General features: G+C 61.4%; 1 protein-coding gene across 15 annotated transcripts; it reads right to left on the reverse strand.

Moving 5' to 3' along the window:
- CIC (capicua transcriptional repressor) lies at positions 1 to 26,972 on the reverse strand. 15 transcript variants are annotated; one of them, XM_070224495.1, is made up of 21 exons: positions 26,840 to 26,968; positions 20,850 to 23,669; positions 8,946 to 9,095; positions 8,628 to 8,862; positions 8,418 to 8,547; positions 8,139 to 8,321; positions 7,892 to 8,057; positions 6,699 to 6,901; positions 6,377 to 6,602; positions 5,836 to 5,939; positions 4,349 to 5,582; positions 4,070 to 4,257; positions 3,580 to 3,701; positions 3,311 to 3,477; positions 2,915 to 3,205; positions 2,493 to 2,815; positions 1,987 to 2,240; positions 1,733 to 1,884; positions 1,523 to 1,654; positions 1,093 to 1,224; positions 1 to 997 (listed from the first exon to the last, which is right to left on the reverse strand). In XM_070224495.1, exons 2-21 carry the CDS (start codon positions 23,656 to 23,658, stop codon positions 630 to 632), a joined length of 7,569 nt encoding a protein of 2,522 aa, XP_070080596.1. In that variant the 5' UTR covers positions 23,659 to 23,669; positions 26,840 to 26,968; the 3' UTR covers positions 1 to 629. The 15 variants fall into 15 exon arrangements, with proteins under 15 accessions (XP_070080596.1, XP_070080599.1, XP_070080597.1 ...); XM_070224498.1 differs by lacking the exon at positions 26,840 to 26,968 and adding an exon at positions 26,066 to 26,199 and having other exon boundaries at positions 6,699 to 6,874; XM_070224496.1 differs by lacking the exon at positions 26,840 to 26,968 and adding an exon at positions 26,066 to 26,193 and having other exon boundaries at positions 1,733 to 1,887; positions 6,699 to 6,874.
- Between the last annotated feature and the right edge of the window lie 559 nt (positions 26,973 to 27,531).

Below are 27,531 nucleotides of genomic sequence, written 5' to 3' on the forward strand. Positions count from 1 at the left end.
TGTGTTAAACAGCTTTAATCTCGGTCATTGCGGCTTCTCGGCACAGTAAGAAATATTGCACATGATCAACATGTTTTGTTCTGGGGATGGGGACAAGGGTAGGGGGAATCACCTTCTTAGAAAGTACAACCCAAGTTGGGAGGGCAGAGGGGGTGGGGAGAGAACCCTCCCCATGCCTGTGGCAAAGTGCAGGAGCCCCCACCCCCAAACTAACCTGAGTCCAGCCCCTCTGGGGAAAAAAGGGGTACGTGAACTCCCCCTACTCCACAGGCACCTCCCTGTGGCCCAAGGCCCGCACTACCCTCCGGCTTGCGCCCTCACACGAGCCATTTTGCATAAAGTACAAGTGAAAAGGTCTGAAGGTAACACACTCCAGGTTATGTACAGGGGCTCGGTGGAGGGAGACTGTGCCCCTTCTTCCCCTCAGCTGCCCCCCGTCACAGGGAGGGAGCTGTGGGGGGAGGGGGCAGAGACAAGAGGAGCAGGCCTCATTCCGCCCCAAACTGGAAAGGACGAAATGGCTTTATTGGGGAGGAGGCATCCATCCTGCCCCCCCATTCCTGCCACCTATATACTTGTCCATGTCCTGAGGGGGGTACTGTGGGTCCTGGGATCTTCTCAAGGGCCCCTCACCTGCCTGTGGCAGCTGTGGAGGGGCCAGTGGGTGGGGGAGAAGGCTGGGGGGGCCCCTCCCAGCCAGGCTGTCCGGGCCCCGGCTCTGGGGGTGGAGGCAGTGGTGGGGCAGCTGGGGCCGTGCCAGAGTCCGAGCCAGGTGAGGTGGGGTCAGGGCCCCCAGCAGGGCTGGGAGTGGGGACAGGGGGAGCAGCAGTGCCAGTGGGGGGCGGTCCAGGGAGGGGGGCCTCGGCTCCAGGGGCCTGCTCTGTGGGGGTGGCCGCCTGCATGATCTTCTGGCGCACCTCACGGATCTTCAACTGCAGACAGACCTTGGAGGGGAAGATGTCTGCATAGCGGGCCTGGAAGGCTGCTGTGGCCTGGGCTGGGGACAAAAGGACAGTAGGAGGTGGGGAGGGCAGGGTGAGATGAGCAGCCAGGTCCCCTCCAAGTGCCACCAAGACTCCAAGACCTGCTCACCCGATGGGAAGAAGCCATGGTCCTGGAAGAGCTGCATGACCAGGGCCCGGCGCTGGTCCAGGGTGCGCCGCAGCGACGAGTACGGCACCTTCTCATATTCCAGCTCCCCAAGCACATCCTCGGCTTCTGTACCTGGGAGCAGCACAGGGAGCATGGTCAAGCCTCTTGCAGCAGCCTGCTCCCCTGACACTGACCGACTGATGTCAGCCCTCACTGAATTCTATTTCACAGTGGGGTTCAGAGAGGGGACCCACCCAAGATCATGGGGTAACTTAGATGCCTGTTGGACTCCGTAACTCACCCCTGACCTGCTGTCCCCCCTCAAGGCAACACCCACCCCTCCTCTCCCATCTCTTACCCCATTCCCAGGACTCTACCCCTCTTGCAAATCCTAGGTCCCCCACAGCTCCACCTGCTACCGCGCTGGCACCTGTACGGTCAAAGGTGAAGATGTCCCCCTCGCATTTGGCACTCTTAGGGGTGTTGGGCTCTGAGCTACAGCTGGAGCGTCTCCTCATCTTGCGCTTGGGCGAGGTGGGGTCCTCAGGGGCTGAGTCCAGATCTGGTCAAAGAGAAGCAACTCAGTGGAGGTGGCCCCAGTCTGTCCCCCACCTACCCTGGGTGCCCCGTGCTTGCCTACCGGTGGAGTTCTTCCTCTTCTTGCGATAGGAGCCCAGGATGGCCCGGGGTGAGGTGGCCAGAGACTGCAGGGTGGGCGAAGGCAGCACCTCCTCAGGCCGAAACTCGGGCAGCTCAGCAAAGCGCTCTTCGAAGTCGACCTCCGACAGGACCCTGCTGGAGAGTGGGCAGGGTCACCTCCCCTGCCCCAGCCTGCAGCTGCCCCCTCTCCCACCAACCCCACACACTCCACCACGGCCCCCAGCCCATGCTCACTTGTCCACAGAGTCAAAGGTCTTCTTCAGGGGCGGGGGCCGCACCTTCACCTTCTTGCCAGTAGTAGCCGCCTCCTTGCGCTCGGGAGTGTCCCCGGCTGCCCTCCCACTGCTGCCCTCGCTGCTGCCACTGCTGCTACCAGGGGCTGGGGCTGGAACTGGGGCTGGGCTGGGAGGAGTGGGAGGCTCCCCACGGCTCTCCAGGCCCACCCCAGGGACGCGCCAGTCTGAAGATGAGCTGGGGAATTTGTTGGCCTGGGGTGGGGGTGGCAGGGAGATGGAGAACACTGAGTTCAGAATGGGGCAAAACCCAGAAACACAAAGAGATGGATGCTGACCGCCTGAGATACAGAGCCTTAAAGGCCCAGTCACACAGACTAACAAGGACAGACGAGGCCCCACAGAGCACGGTTCAGACAGGCGTGCAGGGAAGAGAAGGAGAGAAGAGCAGACAGTAGGCTGAGGGCAGAATCAAGCAGCAGCAGGAGCCTCCAGCCAGGCACTCACCGTAGTCTCAGGGCCCTTGGTGCTGGCCCTCTCCTCAGCAGGTGGGGGTGGCGGGGGACTGCTCCGGGCAGTGGGAGCCCAGGTCTCTGGGGGTGGTGGAGGAGCCGGTGTTGTAGGCTGCCCCTCAAGCTCAGACTCGGAGGCAGGAGGCTCACGGGCTGGGCCGGGCTCCAAGGGCTGCCGGGGTGCAGGGCCAGGCCGCCCAGGGGCACCTGCCTCAAAGGAGCCCACGGGAATGCTGGCAATGGCTGCCTTCACTTTCTGGGGGGGCTTTGGGGTGGGCCGCTGGGCCTTGGGGGCCACTAAGCTGTAAGTCATGGAGCCTGCTGATGAGGAGAAGAGCATTTGCTGAGCCAGGCCTGCCTGGAGCCTATCCCCTGGGTCCCCCAACTCACCCGGCCCTGAGATGGCCCGACACCCACCTGTGGCACTAGGGAAAGGGCTGGTGGGGGCCGGGGTGGCAGTGGCAGGGGCTGGTGGGCCCTTGGGCAGGATGGTGGCAGCAGGTGGGGTGGTACTGGTGGCCACAGTGTAGACCAGGCCTGGGGGGGCCTGGGATGGCTGGGCCAGGGGCGCTGAGGAGCTGGGTGCGGGGCTGCCAGGGTAAAACGCCGTGATGACGGGACCTCCGGGGCCTGCGCAGGTGGGAGGCAGCTGGGGGCTGGGCACGGGCGACACGCCCACCTGGCCAGGAGCCAGCAGCGGGGCTTGGCCTGCAGAAAGGGAGACAGAGGGGAGGCAGGGCCCTAAATTAGGGCCTGGGCTGCCTCAGCCCCACCCTGGGTCCCGAGCTCTTCATGCCAGGCTGCCTCTCTCACCTGAAAGCAGGGGCTGCACGAAGGCAGGGCCGCTGGGCCCCAGCGAGGTGAAGCCTAGGGCTACCGAGCTTGTGGGGCCGTACGAGGTGACCGTTCCGGCCTGGCTGGACACAGGGCTGGTGCCCAGGGGCAGCGCATGCCCGCCCGCTGACTGCACATAGGTGATTCTGCCGCAGGGAAAGAAAAGGGAGAGGGGCGAGGTGAGGTGAGCAGGCCCTACCCAACCCCTTCCTTGGGCTAGCCTCCAGAGAGGGTTCAATTGCCATTACCTGGTGGAGGAGGGCAGCAGGACCTTCTGAGGCTGAGAGGCGGGTCCAGGGAGCGTGGCCGGGCTGAGGGGCGGCACCAGGCCGCTGGGTGTGCTCACAGGCACTGGAGTCAGCTGGATGATCTGTGGGGAAGGCCACCAGCAGGCTGTGAGCTGGGGACCCAGAGTGGGGCAGGGGAAGACCAAGACCTAGAAGGGTGGGTCTCAGCAAAGACAGGGAACACAAAATTCGAGATAAGAGATAGGAAGGGAGAGACGAGAAAGAAGACACAGCAAGAGATGAGGGTTGCAGAAAAGGAACAAGGTACAGTCACTGAGGGCAGAATCGAGATCCACAGAAAAAGGGAAAGAAAATGGCAAGACAGAGTCCTAGAGACAGATTAAAGAGAGAGAAAAGGAGAAGAGACTGAAGAAAAGACACAGAAACCACAGGACAGAGAGACCACCACTCAGAGGAGATGAATGAGGGGCCACAGCCAGGGTGCCCTCACCTTGCTGGGTGGCTGGGCGCCGTTCTGCACAGGTACTGAGAAGGATGGGCTCACCAGGGGCAGTGGCTGGCCGGCCCCTCCCCCCCGCACTGACATGCTAGGGGCAGCCAGGGGCACTAGTACCTTCCCAGGTAGCAGCTGGGCTGAGCCACCTGGGGGCGGGGCCTGCACAGGAGAAACTGACTGGGCTGCAAGTTAAGAGGCAAGAGAGGAGGAAGTTACAAGGGAGCTGAAAAGGGCTGTCCCCACCTCCTTGTGCTGCCCAGCCAGGGACCTCACCTTTGGGGGGTGGGGCGGAAGGTACGGACTGCAGGATGGGGATGCCAGGAGTGGGTGCAGTGGCGGCCAGGACTTTGCCATTGGTGGAGGTGCCCGGTGGGAGGGTGAAACGGATGCTGGTGGTGGGTGCAGGGCCGCTGGGAGCCGCTGCCTTGGTCCCAGGGGCTGGTGCTGGGGCAGGCGCCACTTGAAGCTGCTGGGGCAGCGTGGGCAGGATGTACTGCACCTGGGTGATTCCCCCAGCCTTGCCCAGGGCACCTGGCTGCAGGATGCCCAACGGCACTGGCCCATTGGGGCCACTCCCAGCACCTGCTCCTGAGCTCGCAGTGGCCCCACTGCCAGGGGCTCCTTGGGCAATGAACTGCACAGCAGGGGGTGCTGGGGTCCCATAACCCGGGGTGCCCACCAGCAGGTTGGTGACAGTAGCAGGTGCCTTCCCCACAGTGCCCAGTAGGGACCCAGCCACCAGATGTGGGGCTGGCGAGGTGGCTGCTGTCGACTTCTTGTCCGAATACACTAAGCTGACACCCAGCGGGGAGCCCCCAGGTGCCCGGGACCCAGTGACCGTCTCAGTCCTGGCACCTGCTGTGTCATTTGGAGACACCTCTGCCCGGCCAGAGGTGGGGAAGGGTTTAGAGGCGATGGGCACAGGAGTGCTGCTGACAGGCCGCACTACGTTGGTGACCATGGTGGCAGCCGGGCGGGACAGGGGCGCTGCTGGGGCCCCATAGGCCAGCGATGGGGCTGGGGCCGAGGGCATGCGGGCTCCACTGCCCTCCCGTTCCTCCTTGTTTGGGGGTAGGACCAGTGTCTGCAGGACACTTCCTCCCCCACTAGGAGGCGCCGCAATAACTGAGGGACCTGGTGGGTCCAGGCCTCCAACGCTTTCAGGTCTCTTGCGTCGGAAGGTAACAGGATCCGTTGAGAGGAACCGTGCAGCCTTGGAAGGTGTCGCTGGGCCCCCAGCCCCAGGGGGTGGGGGCCGTAGTGGGCCTGCTGTGCTGCCCTGACCTGACTCCTGGGCCTTGAAGGTCCCTGAGCCTAGTGAGAAGGAGGTGGCTGCTGAGGCTGAGGAGGAGGCAGGCGAGGATGAGGAGGAAGACGGGGTGGGGCCGTAGCCTTTGCCAAAGGCTGTAGGTGGATCTGGGGGTCCTGGGGGCTCAGGATCCAGCGATGGACGGCAGTGGGTAAAGGAGGAACGGATCACAGGCGAGAACACCTTCCGGCCAAAGCCCTGGGTGGAAGGAGAAAGGAGGCACACCCATGTCAGGAGAGCCTGGATACCCACACCCTGCCATCCCCATCCCACCTGGCAGCCAGGCTAGCTGAAGGCCTCGATTCACGTAGGCTGTGACCCAGTTCCCCATGGGGCAAATAGCTTGCCCTCTCTGGGCCTTAATTTCCCTCTCTGTCAACACACACAAGAGCAGACATTCCCCCTCCCAGGAAAGAGTATGACCAGACAGCGCCAAGTCCCAAGCCCTCACCTTGCTGCCCTCTGGGTCCTCCCCAGAGCTGTCTCCGCTCTCGCTGTCAGTCACCCGCTCCTTACACTTGAGGTCAATGTCAGTGTTGCTGAAGCCATCGTCAGCTGAGGGAGTGAAGGGAACATGATAAGCATAGGGGCTGCGTGCAGGACTTCCCAGGAGGGACAGTCTGGAGGTAGGCTCTGGCGTCAGCTCTGCCCCAAGCTGGCAGTGAGTGTTTCCAGGAAACCTGTTCCTCAGCCCAGGGTCTGGCCACCTGGCCAATGGGGGAGCCTAAGAGCACGCAGATAATAAAACCTAACACTGTGCCCAACAGCCTAGCTGTGCCTGTGTCCTCCCAGTTTCCTGCCTGGCTGGGGGCTTCCTGAGGGCAGGACTGGGTTTACTCAGCAAGGCCTGAACTGAACATGCCTGCAATCATACACAAACATGGAAGGGAAGAAAAAAAAGGGGCCTGAGAGCCTGAGTCAAATCTCTGCCCGCCCCCCAAACCTTAGCCTGCAGCTCCCCAGGCAGGCTTCTGGGCCCTGCAACTGCTCACCAATGACATCATCATCTCCTTCCTCCTCACAGATGACCATGCGTTCCTCGTCACTTGTCATGTCCTCGCTGGCCGCACGCTGGGAACGGGAGGCTCGGGTGGGCAACAGTGGAGGCCGCCCACTGGCCGCCAGGGCACCACCCTCACCAGGTGCTGCAAAAGGGCCTGGAGCCCCATATTGGGTGGAAGGTTTGGGGCCAGAGTAGGACGCAGGGCCAGACACCATCTGCAAAGGAGGTGCAAGGAGAACTCAGCTGGGGCTGTCACCTTCGGGCAGCTCTCCCTGTCCACCTCCCCTGCCCCCATGGCTTGCACCACAGACCTGTGTCAGTTCCTGTAGTGCCTGGCTGTCTACTTCCCCGCCATCCAGACTGTGGACGCCACTGTGGGAGAAGGCTCGGGGCCGGGCCGAGCCAGGTCCCCCGACTGTGTGCAGACGTTCTGCCCCACAGGAGCCGCTCCCCGGAGCCTTGGTGTCTGAGCTCAAGAGTGTCTGGGCTGCAACGGACAAGAGCTCTGAGGACACTGTAGAATGGAAGAGAAGTGCTGCAGACAGGAAGCCTCTCTCCAGCCCCTAGCCTGGCCAAGCCATCTGCAAATCAGTCTAGGTACTGGGCAGAAGCAGGCTGGAATTCCTGGGTCACCTGGCAGAAAAGATACACCACCCACCAGCCCAGCATCTCCTTCCCACTGGTTCCTGCCCTCTAGGGTTGCAAGGAGCCAGCCCATTGCTCCCCCCGGAGGCAGCCCCTCTGAGAGAGTGAGAGAGCCTGGACACAGGGATGTGTGGCACTGGCTAGCTAATAACCACTGGCCTGTCTGAGCCTCAATCCCCTCACCTCAGAGAGAAAGGAACGACCCCACCCTTATGGAGCTGTGGGCCCATACCCACAGCATCACTCCAGAAAAGTGCCTCAGAACGATGCCAGGCACACCAGACACCCTCAGTCAGGAGAAGCAGCCAACGAGGGGCTTCCAACTGTGGCCTTGGGAGCCAGCCAAGCTGGGAGTTAAATTCTGGCTCTGCCATTTACTAGTTTCTTGTGACTTCGAGCAAATGATTTTGCCTTTCTGAGTCTCAGTTTCCTTATCTGGAAAATGGAGCGTGGGTTTGAGCCCTAACAGTTATGCTCCCATTGGTGCCTGGCACGTAGTAAATGCTTAGTAAAAGGCCGATAGTAATGAGAATGCCATTTGGAAATTTTATCTGTCTGGACCTCCCAGGCTCCTTCACAGGAAACAACTGCCAGCTCCTTTGTGCGCCACTCATCAGGCCATGCTGAGGCAGCATCCTACATGCCACAACTAGAAGGACCCACAACTAAAATATACAGCTGTGTACTGGGGGGATTTGGGGAAAAAAAAGACTGGCAACAGTGGTTAGCTCAGGTGCCAACCTTTAAAAAAAAAAAAAAAAGAGAGGAACTTCTGGGGCAGGGGGTGAGCAAGCAGGGGGTAGCTGACAGCTCTCAGGGAGGCAGGTGGCAGGGCAGGAGAGCCAAGGGGCTGACTAACCTCCAGGGGCAGCAGCAGTGCCTGTCTCCGACATGCTCCGCTCCCGAGTCTCCTTGTGCCCTCCTGCCAGCCCCAGACTTGTGGGCTTGGCCTCTGAGCTGGACTTCTTCCGGTCCTTGTTGCACCACTTCCAGTCTGGGTGGGCCTTAAAGTGGGCCTCTTTCACCTGGCAGAAGAGGGCAGGAAGACCCTTCATTCATCCACCCCACCAGAGGTACTGGGAGGAGCCAAGAGAAGGAGGCATTACCTGAAACGCCAGGTCATGGTACTTCTGCTTCTCCTTGGGTCCCAGGGCGTACCACCACTCGCCCAGGATCTTGCTAACAGTTCGGTTGTCCTGGTTGGGATGACGCTGGTGGACCAGGGCCCGGTGGCGCTTGCTGAAGATCATGAAGGCATTCATGGGCCGCCGGATGTGGTCCTTCTCCCGCTGTAGTAGACACGGGCCCAAAAATGGGATGGTTAGGACCAGGAGTCAGGCTTGGAGGGCCACAGGGCGAGCTGGGGACAGGTGGGAATGAGGCACCTTGTTGGGGCTGCGTCCATCCTTCTCTGAAGATGAGTCTCGTTCCTTGGGCAGGGCACTGAGGGACTGGGTCCGGCGTTTGCCAGGTGGCAGAGGCAAATGGATCTCAGGAGACATGATGGAGAGGAAGCTGTGGCAGGAGCAGCAGGGACAGTGAGGGCCACGTCTGTGGCCACTGCATCCCCTAGTCCCAAGCCTCAGGGCACTCACGCATCATCATGGTCACTCTCCGTCTCACTGTCCAGCCGGGGCTCTCCTGGAGCGCCAGGGGCCTCATCCTCAGTGGTGGGAGGGGGGCCCTTTCCAGGTTCCACCACGCCCAAAGTGTGGGGGGGTCCGGGCCCTGGGCTCTCAGGGCATGTGGCTCCAGGGGGCCGCCCAGGGTCAGCATTCCCTGTCCCGCCTGGTGGCTGCTCATGAGCAACAGCGGCCGACTCAGCAGGTTCTGGGGGTAGAGAAGCAGCTCAGGGGGCTCTTGGGCCACCTCAATCCCATCCCCATGCCTTCCCACAGCCCTCCACCCCTCACCTTTGCTCTGGTTGGAGGCCACTGGGTGGCTGGCAGGTTGCTGGGCCTCACTTGGTTGCACAGAGGGGTCAGGCTGGCTGGGGGCCAGGAAGGGGACTAAGGAGTGCCACGGGAACACAGCCACAGAGCGAGGTTCCACGTTCGTCCACACTGTAGGAAGGGGCCAGTTGAGCTGTGCAGCAAGAGAGCTTGGCCTTGACCCCCAACTCAACCTCTTTTCCACCCTGGATGAGGTGGCTCCACCCATCCTTTGTACCCTCTTCCCTATTCCCCAGCCTCTTAGGCTTGTGCATGTAACATCACTCAGGATAAACTCCTCCCTGAAAGGTTTCTAGGTTTATAAGAAAAAAAACAGAAGCAAGGAAGGGAAATAGTCCTCAGGCCTCACTCCCTCCCCCACCTCCACCAGCCCTGCCACGAGGGACCAGACCAGAGGAACGACTGGCTCCTGTCACAAACCAGGCCATGTTCGACTGCCATCTCACACTCCCAAGGCCCCAAGACCTGAACAGGCCTTGGGACCCCCCCTCTCCAGTCATGCCACATTCCCAGCACCCATGTTACCATCTGACACGGCCCCTCACCTTGACCTCACACTCCCTTTCTCTTTCCTGAGGCAGATGGCCTGGTCTCCCCTCCCCTCCTCTCTCCATTACCCACAGGGTGTGGGGTCTCAAGTCTCTCTCCCTGCCTCCCTGCTCCTATCACAGACCCCAGGGGACCAGATCTGCCCTTCCCGGATTGGGCACAGGTGGCTCCTTGCATCTTTCCCCTTCACCCCCAAAGAGAATCTACTGGCTATGAAGAGGCCTTCCCCCCTCTACACCCCTGAGCTTATCTTGGGTGCAGAGCCCAGCTCCCCTGCCCAGAAAGAGGAGTGGGGCAAATTCTTCAGAAGAAAAGGCACAGACAATGGGGCACACAACAAAGTTGTTAAAAGTCTCTGCCCAGGGCAAGCAAAAGTGCCAGGTGTTTCCTTGAGGCTATACACAGGAAGGCACTTCCTTCAGCAGGGGGCCGGTCCCAGGGGTCCAACCTTCAGCCTCAGGAGCTAGGTGGTAGGAGGGCAAGCCCTGGGCTGAGATCCACCCCTGCTGGACTCCTGGGGCGGGCTGAGGCTAGGAGTGGGCTTCCCTCTCACTGGTGCCTCCCTGGGGGAAGTGGAACCAGCCGAGGAGGCCCCTGCTAGGGGAAGACGATGAAGGGAGGAGGGAAACGCCCTAACCCTGGTCTCCATCATTCCAGACCTCCCCCGATGCAGATCAATCTGACCTGGGGTGACCCCCTCAAGCCTTCAGAAGCCTGGACTCCCTAGGTGAGACACTGGCCTTGAGACCCGATTCTTTGAAAGGCTGACAAAAGAAAAAGTAGACATCTGGGCAACGGCAGAGGGATAAGGAAGCCAGCACTGGAGGGAACTCCAGCTGCTATGATGAACCTGTCCCTTACCCCTGGGGCACTGGGGACACAAAAGCCTGCTCAGCCCTCCAACCCCATACAGCCCCCAGGGACCTGGACCTGTCCCTCTCTTCACAAAGATCTTTCTCATCAGGGCCTCCTCTGATGAGGCCCATCTTCTGCTGGGTGGGGAATAAGGGGCCCAGCAGACAATAGTGGAACAGTCCTTTGGTCCTGCCCCTCTTGAACTCCTCCCCAGTGCACTATCCTCGAGGTTCCCGGGTCTCTCCCCTACCCCTCAGTAAAGCACATCACAAACACTCCAGCCCATCACTCTGTTCTGAGTGCCTCACTCATTTCCCAAGCCCTGTCCTTAGCCCCACTACTCAATCACAGCCCCTTCCCCCTCTATTCCGCACCTAGGACCAGCAGGTCTCAGCTGCTCCTATTCCACTCCATGCTCTGAAGCCAATTACCCTGCACCGCTCACCTCCAATGACAACGGACCTGTTTCACCCCATCACCTTAGTAGCACAGCTGTCTCTTAGCTACTCCCCACTCCTCACTCCCATCACTCCACTGCACTCTCACCTGCCGTCACTTACCACTTGGCCCAAGCGAGCTCTGTAACTTTCCCCGTCATCCCTTCACTCTGCCTCTACCATTCCTGTCCTATACCCCCATCACCGTTACTCCGCACTTAGCACGCCGACACCTTGACCCCTGCAGTCCCACGGCCCAGACGCTACTGACCGAACATGCCGAGGCCACGAGAGGCCGCGCCGGACGCGGGCACCAGGGGCCTGTGGGCTGAGTACATGGTCCGGCGCGGGGGGGCCCGACCAGGGCTCGCGCCTCCTCAGCGGCCGCCGCCGCTCCGCCCGCCGCCGGCTTCTCGGCCGTCGCCGCTCCGGCCCGGGGGGAGCTGGAGGCCGTCGCCGCATGCCCCCCCCCCGCCACCCCCTCTGGCCGCCCCACGCGGGGGGTCTCTGCCGGGCGCGCCTGCGCACAGCACCGCCTGCCTCCCGCCGCCCGGGGGGGCGGGGGAGGTCAGAGCGCGCCGGCCCCGCCCCGCCCCCCGGCGCGCGCGGGGGCCGTCACGGGGCGCGCGGCACGGGGGCCATCGGCGCCGCCCCCTCCCTCTCCCTCCTCCCGCGCGGAGCCCGGCGGGCGGGGCAGGCGGGGCGGGGCGCGGCGCGCGTGCGCGGGGGCGGCCCCCTCCCTTCCCCGCTCGCTGGCTCCCTCGCTCGCTCCCTCCCTCGCAGCTCCGGCGGGTAACGGCTCTGGCCCCGCGCGCCCCGGCTGCCGGCGCCGCCGCCCCGCCTTTCCGGGCCCCGGGCCCGCGGCTCAGCGCCGGGTCGACCTCCGGCCCCGGGCGGACGGACGGACCAGCGTGCGTGGGTCCGTGCGCTCCGAGCGAGCCCCGCGCAGAACCACCGCCGCCTCCCCGCCCCGCCACTACTACGCGCTCCCCTCCCCCCGCCGCGCCTCCCCCCGCCCCTTCCCCGCTTCCCCCGCGGCCTTCCGCGCAAGCCCGGCCCCCCACGCGTGAGCCCATTGGCTGCCGCCGCCGCGCGCGGGTCAGGCCCCGCCGCGCCCGCCCCCATTGGCCGCCCTAAGGGAACGTCAGTCATATGCAAATAAGGGCAGGGCGGGGCGGGCTCCGGTTGGCCCCGAAATGGCCGGGGGCGGGACCATGGGAGGAGGGTGGCAGGGAGGGCGCACTGCAGTAGAGGCACCGAGCCAGAGGGGCGGTTCGGGGCGTCGCGCTGCGGAGGCCCCGGGGTTGTGTGTGGCGGTGTGTGTGTCCAGTCTGCGCGAGGAACACGCTCACGCGCGGCTCGACCCGCTTCCCTCACGCCGGCCAGGGCGCGCACAGCCCCGCAGGGCAGACCAGCTGAGCGGAGGGTTGGGCAAGCCACCCCTGAGCCCTCCAGCCTTCACACCAGCAGTCACACACACACAGCCCCTCCTCACAGACCGACTTTCCTGCCACACCCATCATCATACACACCCCGCGGTCACATGTACCCTTGGTCTTACACTCACATTGTCACACACTAAGTCACACACCTCGAACACCTGCTCACATATATGTACTACCCCACCCTACTCCCTACCCACCATCATATACGCTCGTTCTCACCCACCCTCTTCACATCACCCATTTCATACATGAGCTGTCATACATGTTTAACCAATACAGATCCTCATCACACATCCAACAGCCCACATGAATCATCATACAAACACAACATATCAAACAGGCAGAATTATCTCACACACCTCATCACAGCCACCGTTTGTCCATCACACCCCCCACCCCCATCCCTCCCACACAACCACACACACTCTTCGATCTTCCATACGGCCTTCTTGGCACTCCTGTCCCCGAAACAGGGTAACGCACAGCCATCATACTGACCCCATACACTATATAAATTTACCATGGTGAGCAGTAACCACTTCAGCACCCTGGCCCATCAGGTATACAGAGAGCCATGGCCATTCATGGTCATTCAGCTACCCTGCCTGACCTTCAGCAGCCACCTGTGACCCTCTACCTCACAGAGTAAGGCAGGGGGCCCCAGAGCACCACCATGGGCTGGCCCTACCACTCTAGGCTGGGAGCCACCTCTTCCAGAAAAGGGCCAGGAGGAATAAAGGAAACGAACACTGGGGCTGCTATGTGCTGAGAGGTTGTATGTATTATCCTGTTCATTAAATCATCACAGCCACTAGGGAGGTACACTTTATTATGCCCATTGTTCAGATGAGAAAATGAGTCTCAGAGAAACTGAACAAATTGTGCAAGATCATGCAGCCAGAACATAACAGCCCAGTGCTCCAATTCAAGTGCTCATTCTACTACTGAAAATTTAACCTCAGGGTGGACACAGGCAGAGGCTCCCAAACAGAGGCCCAGGAATATGGTCAGACAATGAGACAGAAAGACTGGTGAACTACAGAAAGGTCAGAGGGCACACACGGAGACACAGGCAAGGGTCTGGGGCCCAGCAGGCAGAGTGACAAAGGCCTTGGATCACCCAAGAGGGGCCCTGGGGCCACACCCAGTAGAGGCAGAGGCCTAGGGCCACATCTGGGCAGGTCAAGGTTGTACAGGCTCAGATGGACCAAGACTGGGCTTCTACACAGGTGGGGTCAGCGACAGGTGCAGACAGACCCTTTTCCCAGCCTGCCTCACTCACTGACAGAGCTGAAGGCATGGAGAGGGGCAAAAACCAGGTAACCTGAGCCCAGAGGGGAAGGGGAGGTCTGCAGCCCTCTGACCTCCAGAGACTGTAGGGCCAGACACTTGGCTGTGAGCCTGGAAGGGCCACCAGCGGGACTATTAGGTGACTGCCCCCTCCTCCCTATGCAGCCCCAGACTCAGACCCTCCATTACCTCACTGCCCCAGGGACTGCAACATGAGGCAGAAATCAAGGCTGAAATCAATGTGGCCCGCTATCTCCCCACCACTGCCCCCTCCTCTCCCCACCGGTGAGTCACCTTACTGGCAAAGTTAACCCCTTCCCCACTACAAGGCAGCCCAGGGACAGAGCTCGGAGAAACCCTGTCCTCAGCTTCCGCACTTTCGTTGGGTGAGAAAAAGAGCTCGGCCTGGCACAGCAGGGAAAAAGGGCCCCACACATCTGGGAAGGTTGCACATCTGCTAGAAGACACAGTGCCCACATAGGAGAGATGGAAGAGGCCCCTTACAGGGTAGGGTACAGCCAAGTGGGGGCCCAGCCTGGCAGGGAGGGGCCGGAATCCGGGCGGGAAGGGCCCCCCTGCCCTGGGCACTGGGCCAGCCCTATACTTAGCTTCCATTGTTTGGAGTGAAGGAACCCTGGGTGGGGGTGATTAAGAGGGGAGAAGGAGGAGCAGGTCCTATCCCCAGATGGCTCCATCTCTCCAGCCACCCCAACCCTAACTGGGGCCTCCCTAGTTGGGAAAGGCAGAAGGGGCTCCCCAAACCAGGGCCCCAGCCCCTTCTGAGAGGGGCGCAACGTCATTCTTCGCTCAAGGCAGGTACTCTACAGAAGTATGGTGCAGTCCTCTCTGCACCACCCCATAACCAATTCCACAAAAGGTTTGGCCCTGAACAGCCCCCAAAGTACCAACCCACCCCTGCCTGGGGCAGGGAGCCCAGACAGAGACACCAGCTGCCACCCAGGGTGGCACAGGCTGAGGCCTGCCCAGAGGCCTGGGGCGCACAGCCAGAGATGCTGACAGACTAAGGGACAGGCAGACACGTTTTGAACTCCCGGGCCCGTTTATTGAGCCCGAGAGGCACCGAACCCCCGTCGCCCGCGGGTCCCCGCCTCGGCTCACCACGCCAGTGTCCCCGGCTCCCCTCACCCGCTCTCCACATACACACCCACCCACCCACCCCGGGGCGGCGTCGGCGACCGCCAGGGTTGCCTGGGGAACGAGCCCAGGATTGGGCTGGTGCGGCTCGGGAGGGATGGGGGCCTAAAAATAGCGCCAGAACTGCTCATCAGACCACGCTGAGGCAGCGTCCCACATGCCACAACTAGAAGGACCCACAACGAAGAATACACAACTATGTACCGGGGGACTTTGGGGAGAAAAAGGAAAAAAATAAAATCTTAAAAAAAAAAAAAAAAAAAAAAAAAAAAAATAGCGCCAGAGTGACTCAGTGTGAGTGGGGCTGGGGTAGGCAAGGGGACCAGGAGGGAAAGAGAGGCAGGCGAGAGGTGTGGGGGAGGGTCCCCAGGGATTGGGAGACGGGCAGGACAGGACCGAGGGCGGGATGTAGGTTTGGGGGTGGGAAGGGGCGGAGGTAAGGGGGGTAGTCTATGGGCAACGGGGCCTAGAGGGCTGGTCCGCGCGAGCTGAGGGAGGCGCCACGGCCCGGGCGGAGGAGGGGGCGCCGCCCTGCGTTCTCCTCCCCTCCCCGCGCTCACGAGATTTTCCACTCGCCGCCTGGCCCCCAGCCAGCCCCCGGCGGGCCCCACAAAGCTGCTTTGTGCTGGGAGGGCGGGAGGGTGCCCGGCCGGCCTAACACCCACGCGGGCCGCGGCGGGGAGCGGGCCAGCTGGCACCGAGGCTGTCTGCGGGGGGGGGTCCCCCACTGGGCCCGAGGGCGCGGCCGCGCAGGGGTTAATGGCGCCGGGGCTGGGGAGCAGGTCTCGGCCAATCGGCGTTGGCGGGCGAGACGGCGGCCAATGGGAAGGACGGAAGCCCGCCGCCTGGGCCTACTCCCCGGGGCGCGGGAACCCGCCGCACTAGGTGCCGGCGGGGGCTGGGTGCGGCCCTCTCGGGGTGCCCCTCCGGATCTACAAAGCCTCACTACACCGTTTCCCCGCCGCTTCACAAGAAACAGGCTCAGAGGGGATAGGATTTGCAGTCAAGGTGGCAAGGCTGGGATTTGAACCCAGGTCTGCCTGGCTTCACGATCAGCTTTTCCGCCGAAATAGGGAGACAGGGGTTCCCTGGCCCAGGCCCCCGTGGGGAGCGGGAACAGGGGATGGAGTGCGGGCGGAGGAGGCGGCGCAGCGGGCTAGGGTCCAGCCGCCTGCGGTGCAGCCGCTGCCGCCGGTGGTAATGGGAGCCAGACGCCGTCGCCGCCGCTAATGCGCCTCCCTCCCGGCCACTAATGGAGCCATTAATGCCCCGGCGCCGGGGGCTCGGGGCCGCACCCCGCCTCCCCCGCGCGCGCGCGTGCTGCGCATGCGCGCGCCGACTGCCCCACTACCCGCCGCCGCCAGGAGGCACCCTGACCCCTCGCAGCGCCTGGTGCTGGGGGCTCTTCCACGAAGTCTCTAAGACTCCTGTTACCTCACAAACGCCCCGTCTCTCCTCTCTGCAACTCATCCTCTTCTTCCCAGCTTAAGCCTCCTTCCTCACCAGGGCAGTCTCCAGGGATTTTGACATCCAGATCCAGCCTTTTCTCTCTCCTGCTCTAAGTCCTTTCTTGGCTCTTCACCGCCTGGCATTCAAGCCTGGCCCGGCTGGACCCGTCGTCTTTGGCACCCTTCGCCAAGCCTAGGCTCTAGTCTCAGCTGCAGCCTCAGCTAGCCACTCAGAGGTCATGCACTTTCACCCCTCCTGGCCTTTGCTCCTAGGGCGGCCTCAGCCTGGATGGCCCTTCCCTTTCCTTCACCACCCTGAAATCCACTCCTTCCTCCATGCTTCAGCTCAAATGTCACCTCTAATGAGAAGCCTTCCTGAACCTCCCTCATCACCCCGCATGGAGACACAGGGTCTCCATCCTCTAGCTTCCCCAGACTCTGTGCCTCCCTCTGCTCATCCTTGTCTGTGCCTGCATCCACATCTGCCTTCCCCACCCACTTACCCCAGGACTGCTCTGGCCTGGTGGAGGGATGAGGAAGGACTTCTGGTGGGAGAGATGGGGTTTATTGTTTGAGATAAGACAGAAAGTCTGCTTGGCAGAATCTGGATTTGGGGAGTCAGGAGACCCTCGGGCCCTCTTTGGCCTCATTTTCCCCACCTGCCCAAGCATAGCTGGTAGCTACTGCCTGGTCTCTGAGGTCCTACCCGTTGGGGTGGACTATGTGTGGGACTCAGTTAAATGGAGCTGACACTAACTCCTGAAAGGCTGTGGGAGGTGGAGGGTGAACTGGGTCATGCCCTCTAGCAGGTGGGTGGGCACAGGAGCTGCTTTCCTGCTTCTCCCCCAAAGCCGGATCTCCTAGCTTGGCCCAGACAGCCTCCGCCTTCCTGCCTGTCTTGGGAACAGGTGCTTGGATATAGATGGGTCTGCAGGATGACTCCCAACACCTCTCAGCAGGTTTCAGGGACAACAGTGGGCAGTTAATTTGTCACGGAGCCAGAGGGGGCTCCCAGGCCTGGACAACCTCCCAACACTCCGCAAGAAAGGAGTAGGGGACCTGATGCTTAGCAACTGTTCATTGACTCTAAGGAACAGAGCACCTGATGTGCACAGGGTGGGCGTGGGGGACTAGGATGGGGGCAGTTAAGTCTAAGGAGTGCGAGAAGGAGGGCCAGGGGAGAGGCCAAGGCTGAACCAGCAACACAGGATCCCAAGAGAGGGGGCCAAAACAGAAGGAAGGTCGGATGCAAGTTTAGACAAGGACTAGTATCTAGGAAGGGACAAACCAAGAAAGGTATAGAAAGCCAAACTCAGATAGAGAGTCAGACAGACAGAGGTCCAGAGAGAGACCCAGACAGAGAAAGACACAGGAACCCAAGGGAGAGATAGACATACAGTGACCCAAAGAGAGGCAGACGGGTAGACAGAGGCCCAGGAGAAGGGGCACTGCCTGTCAATACGGGGAAGCCAGGCAGGAGCTGGGAGCTGGAAGAGAGGCTGTGCCAGGAATGGGGCTGAGACATCTGGCCTCCTGGGCTGGGGCTGCAGGCCCCGGGGCGGCTTCCTCTCCTGTGGAGCAGGCGGGAACAGTCAGAGGGAGGTGGCAATGGCAGCTGGCTGGCCCGGCCATGCGCAGAATGTGGAGAATGCCGGCCGCCTGCCCCGGCACGTCCCCCAGCGGAAGCAAATGCCTAGCGGGGGGCAGGAGCAGGCAAGCTGCCCCTGGCCACCCCCTCACACCTGCTGCCCGGAGTGAGGGTCAGGTCCTGGCATGGGCAGACAGAAGGGGACAGGACTCTAGCCTCACTATGACACTGGGCACAGTCTGCCCTATCTGGGCCTCAGAGGGAGAAGGCCCCAAGGTGCCTACCTCCCAAGGGTTTAGGGAGGCCTCTGGGAGAAGAACAAAAGGGCCTGCTGGCTGGGAACCTGAGGGCAGCCTGGATACCTCAGCAGGGGTGTTGTCAGGGAGGCGCTGCTCAGAACCGCCAGGACAGGCACTGGACAAGTTCTGACGACCAGGCGGCCTCCAGCAAGGGGCCTCCCTTCCCTGAACCTCAGTTTTCGCCTTGACAACATGGCTGGTAATCCCCACTTCACAGCATGAAATGGATTCGATGAGGTGACCCCACACCTGAGGTGGGGCACATGATAAATGCTCAATAAAGAGTGGTTACTATTACTGTTATCATCATTATTATTGAGAGTGCTTAAGAGCCTGGGCTCTGGAGCCAGATAGCTTGGGTTCAAATCCTGGCTCTCCCTCTTCCTAGCTGGGTGACCTTGCGCAAGTCACTTAACCTCTTGGGCTGCAGTTTCCCACTCTGTCCACTGGAACTAGTAATGATGCTGACCTCCCAGGACCTCGTGAGGATTCGGTGAATAAATGTTCAGTCAGCACTTAGTGAGCAGTGTGCCAGGCACATGCCTGGGTGGTGCTCAATAAATTATTATTACTGTAACTCCTGTTAGTCAGAGTCCTGTGACCTGGAGATCGGGAGACCTGGTGAAAGGCCTGGTCCTGCCCCTCCCTGGCAAGGTGACCTCAATCAGGACTCTTCTTTTGTCAGGACCTCACTTTTCCTCATCTGGAAAATGGCAGGAACCCCTGCTGGGCCTGCCCCAGTAGGCCTCAGGTCATCTGCGTCAGTGCCATCCCTCCCCACAGGGCAACAGTGAGAGTCACATGAGATGATGCTATGAGGGCAATGTTGGGGGCTGAAGGCATGCGGGGGGGTGGGGGAAAGGGAGATGGTTGGAGTCCTTCTGCTTCCATTTCATCATCTGCCTAAGGACAGAAATCCCTGCTGTGCCCACTTCTGTGGAATTTTGCTCATATCAACTATAGGAACAAATGTAAAAAATGTTGGGGGCAGGGTGAAAACCACAGCTCACAACCTCAGTATATGGGTCCCTCTGCCTGAATCTGGGCTGGGCCTGGGCTCCTTCCTGCACTGGCCTCTACCCCAGCCCAAGGCACAGTGGCTCCTTCCAGATCCACACCCCAGCCTCCTTCCTCCCTGGCCTCCTGACCTCTGGTCCAGGGACTGGAACTCACCCTCCACGGTATAGCCGTGGTTGGATTGGCTCAAGACCTTCCATGGCTCCCTGGTGTCCTCAGGATAAAACTCACAAGTCTCATAAGGGCCCTCTATGCTCTGACCCTTGCTCACCAACACAGCCACACACCCTAACACTTACCCACCATCTAGACCCCTTGACTTCGTACATTCAACTTCCTTCAAATACTTGCTTTCACTTCAAGGCCTTTGCACAAACTGCCTTTACACAAACTCTTCCCTCTGCCTGAAGGTCCTCCTCCTGGCCTTGCCAGGCTCACTTCTGTACACCCTTCAGGTCTCACTTTAGAGGCCCCTGACCCCTTCTCCAGGAAGCCCTCTATGACTTCCCACAGCCTCCTGGGCTTCCCCCAGCCCAGCGTTGATGACTCTGAATAGTCACTGTCTAGGGATAGGTCTGTCTACTCTAGGGACTGTGAGCCCTGTGAAGACAGGGCTGTGTCCTCAGCACCAACAAGCACAGAGCTAGGCTCAGAGGGGGCCTTCAGTCAACATCAGCTTAACGAATAAATAAATAAGAAAAAGACGGTAGGGAAGGGGCTGGTGACAGGTCTGTCACCCACCCTGAGAGTTGCTCCAACAAGGCCCAGCCTGGCCTGGCCCCCTGGCTCTCCAGCACCATCTCAGAAATGCCACTCTCCTTGCCCCTGGCCTTAGTCTTCCTGCCACACTGGCTTTCCTCTCCTCTCCTCTCCATGTTCCTTCCAGCGTTACAGCCTTCCCATCAGCTTCCTAGGATGCTCTTCTGCCCCATGGTTGCTGGTTCCCACTCATCCCTCAACTCTTGGCTTACAGGCCCTGTCTTGAGGGCAGCCAGACTCGAGTCACACCTGGAGGTGTTCTCAGCACACCCCAGCTCCCCTCCATGCACTGACCACACCTGTGAGGTTTACTGGGTGCAGCAGTGAAGATGAAGGCTCTAGTCCTGGTCCCACCAACTCCCAGCAGAATCACCCACTGGAGCCTCAGTTTTCCCACTTGTAACCCAGCACTACAGCTGAGCGGTCATGGGCCAGCCTGCCTGGGCTCCAGAATTTGCTAGCCATGTGCCCCTGAGCAAGTTACTAACCTGGCCTCAGTTTCCTCTAAACGAGCATAATCATAACACTTGCCTGTCACATTGTTGTGAAGACTAAACGAGCTAATATTTGAAAAGGGCTTAGAACAGGGCCCAGTATGCTGTGAGTGCTACATTATGGGGTGGGTAGGAGGGTTTGGCGAGATAACCCACACGTAGCGCTTATTATGGCGATGCCCCTGCCAGTCCTTCAGACACAGGAGCTGTCGTCATGACTGTCATCTCTGTTACCCCATCAGCTCTGTGGCATCCTGGCTCCAAGCCTGTACTCAGGAAAGATTTGCTGACTGATGGGCCCCTCAAGAGTGCACTCCCAACAGGCAGCCTCTGGAAACTCTGCCTCGAGCCTTCAAAGTCCAGTCCCTTGCCTGATGCGTGAATTCCCACTGCAACAGCTGTGCAGAGGAGCCCAGCCTCCCCTTGAAACCCTCTTGAGGTAAGGAGCTCACCTCTCCTGAGAGCCAGTTCACAAGAGGCCCTGTGCAAAATGAGCGCTCACTGTGCCCATCCCCCCGACACCTCTTACCTGTGCCAGGCCGACCCATGATGACTTCCTTCTTGGGGGCAGGATGGCTGGTGTAGCTGCTGGGCACCAGGACGGGCAACAGGGCAGCAGGTGAGGGGTGGAAGGCCACTGGCTGGAAGGGTGAAGAAGCCAGGCCGAAGGTGGGCATCGGCTGAGCCACAGCAGTTGGCGCAGCTGGAGGCACAGTGATGGGCACTGGGGCTGGCAGAGGAGGGGGCAGGCCAGGCTTCCCACTGGCTACCCCGGTGGGTACCGAGGTCTCTCGGCAGCCCCGCCCAGGTCCTGCAGCCCTGGCCTCTCCGGCAGTGCCCACCTCCCCAGGGAATTTGGAGGGTAGCGGCACATCAGGGTTGCGGACAATGACAGGAGAGTCCCGCTGCACAGCAGGCACCCTGCGCACAGAGGGCCCAGGATCCGAGGTCAGGCCAGCAGGTGGGGGCAACAGCAGCAACGGTGAGGGCTGGCGGGAGCGGGAGAAGGGCACAGCAGGTGACACAGCCCGGAAGCCAGCCGGTGTGGACGGTGTAGGTGTGTGGGACACCGAGTCCACACCAGAGTCTAGGCTGTCACTCTTGGGGAAGTCTGCAGCAGCTCCTCCGCCCCCTGTGCCAGGGGCCCCCAATGTCCCTGGGTGGGGCAGGAGCTCTGTCTTCCGCCGCCCAGGGCTGATGGGCACGGTAAAGGTCAGGTTGGTCTGGAAGGTGGGCAGGATGCCAGAGGAATGGCGCTCTCGGGGGGCAGGTGGCGGCGGGTGGGGGCCCAGGTCTGGTGGCGTCAGCACGCCTCCCTTAGGGGTGCTGGCGCTCAGGTGGCGACTGCGTACAGCAGTGCGTTGGATGACCGGTGAAGCATTGATGGGGCTGAAGTTGGCAGGGCGGAAGCCGAAGAGCGGCGAGGGTGAGGGTGATGGGGCGGGAGAGAAGGGCGACTGTGTGGAGACAGGAGAGAAGGAAGGAGTGCCCGAGCGTGAACTGCCCAAGGACACCAGCATCACAGCCGCCTCACACTCATCGAACTCAAAGCGGGACAGATCAGCAGGGGCCACCAGGCGTGGGCGTGAGTCTCCACGGGCAGCCACGCTGCTGGCCTCGCTGTCTCGCGAAGTTTCATCACCCCAGTCAAACTCGGTGCTGCCCTCACGGGCTGCCACGCCGGCAGGTCGCCCAGCCCCACCTGGGCCACTGTCCGCCAGGCCCTCCATCTCCTTGGTTCGCATGGACAGGTGGCGCGAGCAGTAGCCCCGCCGCTGTGACTCCTTCATACAGCCATCGCGTGAGCACAGCCGTCGCCACTGCTTGCCGTTGAATTTCTTGCGGATTCCGTTGGGTGTGCAGACCACATCGCCCTTCTTATACTTCTGCTGGGCGGCTGTCAGTGGCGTGCGGGCCCGGGCGGCCGGCGCAGCCCCCTTCTCCAGAGAGGCCACACTGCTGCTACGACTCCCGCCCTGACTCCCCTCCTGGCAGGGTGAGGGCTGCTCACCAGGGCGGCCTGGGCCTGCGAAGGCTGGGGACTTTGGTGGCGGTGACAAGAGCTGGGGTGGGGGCAGTGGGAGCAGGGCTGGGGTGCCCAGGGCTGGCGGGTGCTTCTCCTCGCCCTCTTCACAAGCTCCCAGGTTGCCACCAAAGCTGATCTTGGAGACCTCAGCATCCTCAGGCTGCTTGGGGTCCAGGGCAGCAGGGCAGGGTGGCAGGGTGGCCCCAGGCTCAGCCTGCTCCTCCTCAGGGCCTTTGGAGGGCTTCCTGGGCAAGGCCTCAGGTTCCCAGGGGGGCCGCAATAGGCGCAGGCTGGAGCGGGCTACCCATACAGCCTCCTCGGACTCACGGTGTGGCGGCTGTGGGGGCTGTGGTAGGGTGGCTGGTGGACCCAGCTGGGAGCTGGGGCCAGGGCTGAGGCGGACCTTGTAGGCAGCTGGCTTGGTGGTCACCTCCACCACCACACCCTCACGGTAGGCAGCCATGCCAGGCTCCACACAGGTACAGACGGCTGTGCCCACCATCAGTGCGCCCGGTGGTGGCGTGGCATCCAAAACTACATCCACGCCACCGCCAGGTGCCCCCTCATAGAAAGTCAGGGCCCGGTCCCCAGGGAACTGCACACCCAGGTCCTGGCTTCGGCGCACCTGGCGCACCACGGCTGGCAGGAACAGGCCATCCCCACGCCGAGCCAGCACCCGCTGGGACCGCAGTTGCCGCAGATCATAGCCACCACTGGTGCCACCTGGGGGCCAGGGGCCTGGCCCACAAGCTTCAGCTGGCTCATCCTCCAGGTCAGCTGAGTGCTCGCTGGCTGTGTCAGTGGAGGAGGAGCGGGTGGAGGTGGGTGGCCGTGGAGGCACACCCAGGGCACCAGCCTCCTCGGGGGTCCGCGCCCGCTCTTCAGGGGCCCCAGCGGCCCCACCGCTGCCACTGCCACCTGCATGCTCCTCCACGTACTTCTTCTTGGGCGCTCGAGACTTGAACGTGGCTGTCTTTCGGCTGAGTGAGGGTTCCCAGCGGCCTGCCTCTCCCTCTACCTTGGGGTCCTCGGCTGGGCCTGGGGCTGGGTCGTCGGGGTGCAGCTCCGGGGGCAGCCCCTCTGCCCCGGGGCCTCGCTCAGCTTCCTCCTCCTCACCCTCCTCAGCCTCTTCTGGGCTTGGCTGCTGCTGCTGCTGCTGCTGCTGCTGCTGTGCCTCGTCGTCCTCCTCCTCTGGCTTGTTGCCCTCCCCAGCCCCTCGCCGCCTCAGGGCCTTGGCCCTGGTGGCTGGTGGGGACTTGCCGCCGCTGCCAGGACCTGGGAGGCCAGTGCACGCCTTCCTCATTGGCTTCATCTTCTGTCTACCTGCAGGGTAGGAGAGCAGACAGGGATCATCGGGGGCAACTTAGGAAACCCTCCAGACCCAGCATCCCCCAAGACTTCCCACTTGCTAAGGCTACCATCTCAACTCCGTCATCCCTGAGGCCTCCTTCCTGGCTGTCCCCATCTCATGTGGGCCCCTGGCCAGCACCCAGACACAGACTGGCACCCACATTCCCGGAGCTATACACTCTGGCTCCTTGGGGACACTCACATACATCTGCTCCCTCTGCAGAGGACACAGCAGGCACACGCACACACTTTGACTGCCCCGGGGGGTGTGAGAAGCAGCAACAGTTCACACCTATGGAACACTCACTTTGTGCCAAGACCAGGGCCTAACTCATTTTATCCTTACAACAGCCCTAAGAGGCAGGTGCTACTATCAGCCCCACTTTACAGGAGAAGAAACCAAGGCACAAAGGGATCAAGCAACTTGTTCAAATTCACCCAGGTAGGAAATGGCAGAGCTAGGGCCTGAACCCAGGCAACCGGGCTCTAGAGTCTGAACTCCTAACCATTTCAGTGTGCCGCCTGTCACATGATCCAGAGGGCATGCTTCCTTGCACTGTCACCGTCCAGAGAGCACACGCAGTCATACACACACATGCACAGGCACACATGCACAGAAAGGGAGGTGCCTGGGCTGTGATGTGAGCCTCTCTCCACCTCTCCTCACCCCTCTGGGCAGCCTGGCATGGCCAGGCATTGTGGGAAGGAGTGGACAGCTGAAAGTCCCAAGGGACAGCTGCCCACTCTGCTCTGCACCTCGGGCCTGCCAGGTATAGCCATCTCCCCAGATCCTGGCAAGGAGCAGGCAGGGGCATGTCTGGGGCAAGAGCTCATACCCAGTGCTGCCACGGGGCCGTGCATGAGCACACGGACGCGCACACACACACACACCAGCACACACACGTCATCACACAGTGGGAGACAGAGCTACACCCCAGGGTTCCGCTGTCCCACTGGATGAGAGCCTGCCCCTCCCCCCACAGCACCCAGCGTGATACCCGCAAACCCAGCCCCCACTTCTGGCCTGCATGCATCCCCGCCCTGGCTGGGCTGGCTCTGGCAGGGTGGCTGAGCCAGCTGGGCCCCCCTCGCCCCCAAATATGCCCTCCAACTCCAGGTGGGGGTAAGTGGGAGAAGGTCAAAGAAAGCAGGACAGCCCAGCAGGCCAACCTCACCCACTTCCTGAACAGTCATTACTGCCCGCCCCCTTTCAAGCTGCCCTGAGAAAAGAAAAGGGAAAAAACTTTACTCTGAAGTGACTAAGAGAACCTGAGAGGCCAAAAGGGAGCCTTTGGGAGGGTTTGGGGGCCCAGGACCATAAGCCAAACACAATCGGAGGCTCCCCCGACTCAGTCTTTAGGCTCCCACGGGACCCCTGACCTTATGCTCTCCTACTTGGGGCCTGCTGCTCCTGTGGACCCTGCAGTCCCAGGCGGCCTCTTCTCTGAGCCAATCCTGGGGTCCTCATAGGCAGAGCCTGGAGGACCCGGGGGTTTTTCACACTGGGGCAGGCATCCAAGTGCCCAGGAGTTGGGCTGCTACAACCACCTTCTCCCCACTGACCGGCTGGGCCACCATCCTGGGGACTGAGATCTGGCCTCAGTCCTGCCCAAACACAAACCTTTGCATACCCCACCCAGGGCCTACAACCACACTGCCTGGCACCCCTGCACCCTGCTGCCTGGCTCAGCCTCTTCACCCCAGCAGCCAAGCCTCTTTCTTTCCCCTGGGGCCTACTCTCTTCCTGTCCACTCCACTCTGGAGAACTCCCACCAAAGGCCCTGTGGGCCCTCACCTCCCTCAGAATCTGAGCAGTAACTCCTGAAGCCTAGGCCAGCCCAGGCCCTGGCTCTTCAGGGTCTCATGCCCTCTGCTCTCATCAGCCCTCCTGGTACCAGCTTCTCTGCCACTTTGTCTCCCATACTGTCACCACTTCTCTCTCTACCTCTGTCCTCACCGACCCTAGGCCCCCCTCCTCAGTCACCCCTTCCTTGTCACCCTCATCTATCTCTGTCACCTCTTCCTCCCAGTTACTCTCCTGTCAGCCATCTCTGGACCTGTCACCCTCTCTCCCCATCACCTCTCCTTGTCACCCCCTCCAACTCTGTCCCCTCCCTCTCCCTGTCACCCTGATCTAGTCCTGTCACCCCTCCATTCCTGTTACACATTCTCTGCCCACCACCCCCTCCTCGTCACCTATTTTTTGTCACCCCTCCTCCAAACCACTTCTTCCACTCTGTCCCCCCTTCCCACCATCCCACCCACCCCTTTCCCTCTTTCCCCCCTCCCCGTCCCTGCCACCTGTCCCCTCTCGGCCCCCAGCACCCCAAATCCCCCCTGCCCGTGTCAACCCTGGCCCCGCCCCTCACCTCGGGCTTGGCGGGGTTTCGGGGCGGGGGGCCGTGGCCCCGGCTCGGTCCGGTCCGGTCCCTCCCCGCCCCCCCTCCGGCTCTCCCTCTCGATTCTCCCTTTTTTTTTTACTCCAACACACAAAATGGTGAATGGACCTGCAACAGCTGGAGCAGCCAGCCAATCACCGGCCACAACCCCGCTGACCGGCGCCGTCCTAGGCCAATAGATATTCGCAGCCTGGTCGGCTCCGCCTCCCGACGACGAGCGACGCTCGCCACAACCAATCGTGCCCACCCGGCAGCGCTAGGGGGAGGGGCCAAAGTCGAAGACCGGCCTCCCTCTGGGACCGACATCAACCTGAGCCTACGACCGTCTGATCTGCCTACAACAAGTGATAGACACCAGCGTTGCCCAATTGCAGGCCGTCTTAGTGCCGAATGACAAATACAGTACCCAGTCGCCTTGCACTCTAGGCCGGAACCCAGCCTCTGTGAGGGACAGTAGCCAATGAAATGCAAGAAGGAGGGGCTGAGGGACGGATTGTCCAATGATCAGGCTTAGAAGGCGTGGCCTCAGCGTTTGTTGACCGGCTAGTCGCAGTTCCTGCTGGGAAGGCTAGTCTTTTTACGTCTCTGGCCCATAGTCGACGGTACAAGGCAGACTACAACTCCCATGTGACAGAGTGGCTGGAGCACCAAAGAACCCGGGCGAGGAGAAAAAGTCGAAAAAGGCAGTTCCTCGTGAGCCTCACTGGACACCCGGAGGGTCTTAGACCTAGGGCCCCGACTCACCCGGATTCCCGGCTGTGGCGTCGCCAGTGGCTCCTCTCAGTGGCGGCGGCAGCGGCACGAGGGGGAGGTGCGAGGAGCAGCCAACCGCCACTCGTGAGCCCCGCAGCCAATCAGCAGCGGCCGGGGCGGCGCAATGACCTCACCGGGTTCTACTCTCTTACCCCTCCCCCACGTGGTTGTTGCTGCCGGTAGCCGGGAGTAGAGAAGTTTGGGGTGGGGGGAAGGGGAGGAGAACGAGTGATGTCACCTTTCCCCCGCTTGATTGGCTGTTGGGTGGCCGGGCCTATGACCAATCAACAACCTCGGAAAGTCTGGCGCGGCCCCGCGGAAAGCCCTGTTGCCACCGGGAGGGGAGAGAACGTGCGCGTGTAGGGTGGCGCGCGCTGCAGTGTAGTCCACGCGCGCGGCCTGGACTGGGGCTTGGGGGCCTTGGGGACAGGTCACCTCCTCCAAGACTTTAACATTTAGGGCGACGCAGTTTCTAGACAGCTCCTCTAGGCATGCAGGGGCACGAATGAACAAATGCACCGCTTCCTGGGGCTTCACACTGCATTCCGTGGAGAGCTACACTTTGTGGGTGTTCACACCTGGCGGGAGAGAGATTTTTTTAAAAGTCATGGGAAGGGATTCACACTGGAGGTAGGGAGGAGAGGGATATGCCTTGTCAGTAGTAGATTCCTGCTGCCTAGATG

This window comes from Equus caballus, chromosome 10, assembly GCF_041296265.1.
Source record: "Equus caballus isolate H_3958 breed thoroughbred chromosome 10, TB-T2T, whole genome shotgun sequence".
Lineage (NCBI taxonomy): Eukaryota > Metazoa > Chordata > Mammalia > Perissodactyla > Equidae > Equus > Equus caballus.